This window comes from Chlamydomonas reinhardtii, chromosome 4 (genome assembly GCF_000002595.2).
Source record: "Chlamydomonas reinhardtii strain CC-503 cw92 mt+ chromosome 4, whole genome shotgun sequence".
NCBI classification, from domain to species: Eukaryota; Viridiplantae; Chlorophyta; class Chlorophyceae; order Chlamydomonadales; family Chlamydomonadaceae; genus Chlamydomonas; species Chlamydomonas reinhardtii.
The window spans coordinates 855235-857615 of record NC_057007.1 but is presented as its reverse complement, the minus strand read 5'-3'; the positions used below and the strand labels follow the sequence as shown (position 1 = coordinate 857615).

General features: G+C 60.2%; 1 protein-coding gene across 1 annotated transcript; it reads right to left on the bottom strand.

Moving 5' to 3' along the window:
* Positions 1 to 331: 331 nt before the first annotated feature.
* On the bottom strand, positions 332 to 2223 carry CHLRE_04g217977v5 (uncharacterized protein). Its single transcript, XM_043061814.1, has 4 exons — positions 1851 to 2223; positions 1524 to 1772; positions 926 to 1408; positions 332 to 837 (listed from the first exon to the last, which is right to left on the bottom strand). Exons 1-4 carry the CDS (start codon positions 2082 to 2084, stop codon positions 730 to 732), a joined length of 1074 nt encoding a protein of 357 aa, XP_042925069.1. The 5' UTR covers positions 2085 to 2223; the 3' UTR covers positions 332 to 729.
* Between the last annotated feature and the right edge of the window lie 158 nt (positions 2224 to 2381).

Here is a 2381-nt window from a genome sequence, read left to right as displayed (position 1 = left end):
TTGGGGATGGCCCTCGTGGCCCCCAGGGCTAGGCTCTCGTCGGCGGAGTAGTGCACTGTCCAGCCCGCCTGTTCCAGCATCTGCTTAAGTTCCAGGTGTTGTTGGGCTTTTTCAGCGCGTTTGTCTGGGTTGCGAATGTCACTCGGGGAAAACCAAGGCGTCCGAAACCGGGGTGACGTCCGAAGCCGGTCCGAAAAGTTCGGACCGGGAGGTTCGGATGGGAGGGGCAGTCTGGGCGCCCAGCCCAGAGGCCTGGGCGGCCCATTTCGGACAGGCCGATTGATTCGGATGGCCGGCCCAAAGGAGGGCCGCCCGCCAACATAGTAATTCCTGTAACTTTAAGCTTTTCTAGTGGCTTCTTGATTCTCACACAGTCTCAGTCCGTAGAACCAGCAGTTTAGAGTTGCGTCAATGGACGTGCGATTGCAGCAAACAAACAACTGCTGCCCCCACCCACCCCCACCTTCACTTCCGCACGGTGTCAGATAATGATGTCGCAACTACCATCAAAAATTAGGCTTAATTAGAACCGGGAACTTCTGGACTGGACGAAGCCGTAAGAATGCTAGGGTGCAACACAGACAGAACCCAGACGAGTGACAGCGCGTGTCAACTTGGTTTGTCTTGCCGCCACACTGATGAACCTGTTCTATTTCCCACACAACCTAATTGACAAGCATATTCACCTTCCCAATGTGGCCGCCCCGCCACCCGGCCCCGCCCGCCGTTCTAGCTGTCAGGGGATGCATGCCCTCTCACCGGTCCAGTTACGTTGCGTTGACCACGCGGTGCGGCCAACCGCGCACTGCTCCTCTGCGCTGCCCTGGCCGGTGGTGCCTGTATGCATGAGAGCGGATCGTGCAGTTAGTGCATGCATGCTACCGGATCCTCGCCCCGTGCACCCACACATCATATGACCACTCACTGGCAGCGAGCCACTGGCTGCGCCGCTGCTGGCCCCTGCGCGCCCACTCGAGCTGCCATCTATGCCGCTGACTGCTACCGTGCGCCCACATGTGTCACCACTTGCGCCGCTGTTGCTGACCTCCCCAGCCATACGCTGCTGGGTCAAAGAAGCAGGTACGCGACGTGCAGGCGGCTCGCTGGTGCGGGTACTGGCGGCGCCGAGCTGCTTTGTGTCCTGTGTCGTGTCGGTGCCGGCATCACTGCCCGCCTCAGTGAGCTCTGTAGCCGGCACGTACTCCGCGGGCCCAGCCGAGCCGCCAGGCTGTTGGTCTTCGGGTGACCACCCCAGTACCACCGGCGCCTGCGCCTGCGCCTCTGCCAGCTGCTGCGCCTGCGCCTGCGCCTCTGCCAGCTGCTGCGCCTGCGCCTGCGCCTGCGCCTCTGCCAGCTGCTGCGCCTGCGCCTCTGCCAGCTGCTGCGCCACGGCCTTGTTGGTCAGCTCCTGCATGGTTAAGTGTGTGAGTGGCCATTATAATCTATCGGAGGACGTGGGTCAGGAGCAGTACAACATGGCGGTAGTTGGGCAGCACCTGTAATCACCGGGAAGCCTTTCGCACCTGTGCGGCATCCTCAAAAGCGCGGACCGCGTAGTTGTACGTGGGGTTGTTTGCTGCGAGGGTGCCCGGTGTGGGAGCGCCCTCCAGTGCGGCAATCTCCAGCAGCATTCTTGCCTTGCCGCTCAGGTCTGCCTGCAGCCACCCCTCTCGCCCCGCCATGATTTCCTGCACCCGCACGTAGTCGCATGCCCGCTCGGGCTTTGACTTGGACCCCGTGAGCTCCATCAAGGTCACTGGCACGGGGGGGTTCTGCGTAAACAGCAGTACATTGAAGGGGGTGCCTAAGTGTCTGCAGCTGGACTGGTCACAGTGTCCTCTGCTGCCCACCTCGGGCGCCGGCGCCCCCCGCGGCCTGCTGGGGACAAACGTCATGCCGAAGAGCAGGAACGGCTTTGCTGTTGCGGGCAGGGTGCCGATGTACTCCACACCATCCTTGTAGACCACCAGCTGGCTGCCGAGCTCACACTTCCCCAGCGAAACTGCCGCGAGGAAGAATTGCCGCTTGAAAGTGGACTTCCAATGCCGCGCACGCTCCACTGCCCGACCAAGCTCATGTAGCATTTGAGTGGGGTTCCCAAGGCAACCGAACTGGGAGAAGACAGTCATTCTAGTGAGGTCTGCCAGCTAAGTTCGAAATCAATCCCTCCTCGCACAGTCTGCGGCTGGTGTTGGATGCATTGTTGATGACAAACGAATACAGTTTGGCTCTATAAAGTGGTACAGACAATAAGAATTGAGGAATACGGCTTGTGTGCGAAACGAAAAAAACCCATCGACCCCGGTGGGTTTTCCGTTCATCGCGTACACCTCGAATTCTTTATCCCCTGATGCGCACACCTCACCTAATGCCGAGTAGCT

Excerpts from the sequence above, each read along its gene's own strand:
- CHLRE_04g217977v5 (XM_043061814.1), bottom strand. The coding sequence starts at position 2,084 with ATGCTACATGAGCTTGGTCGGGCAGTGGAGCGTGCGCGGCATTGGAAG. Across the intron at positions 1,773-1,850 it reads GGGGGGCGCCGGCGCCCGAG|AACCCCCCCGTGCCAGTGAC; the intron begins GTGGGCAGCAGA and ends CTGTTTACGCAG. Across the intron at positions 1,409-1,523 it reads CTTTTGAGGATGCCGCACAG|GAGCTGACCAACAAGGCCGT; the intron begins GTGCGAAAGGCT and ends TTAACCATGCAG.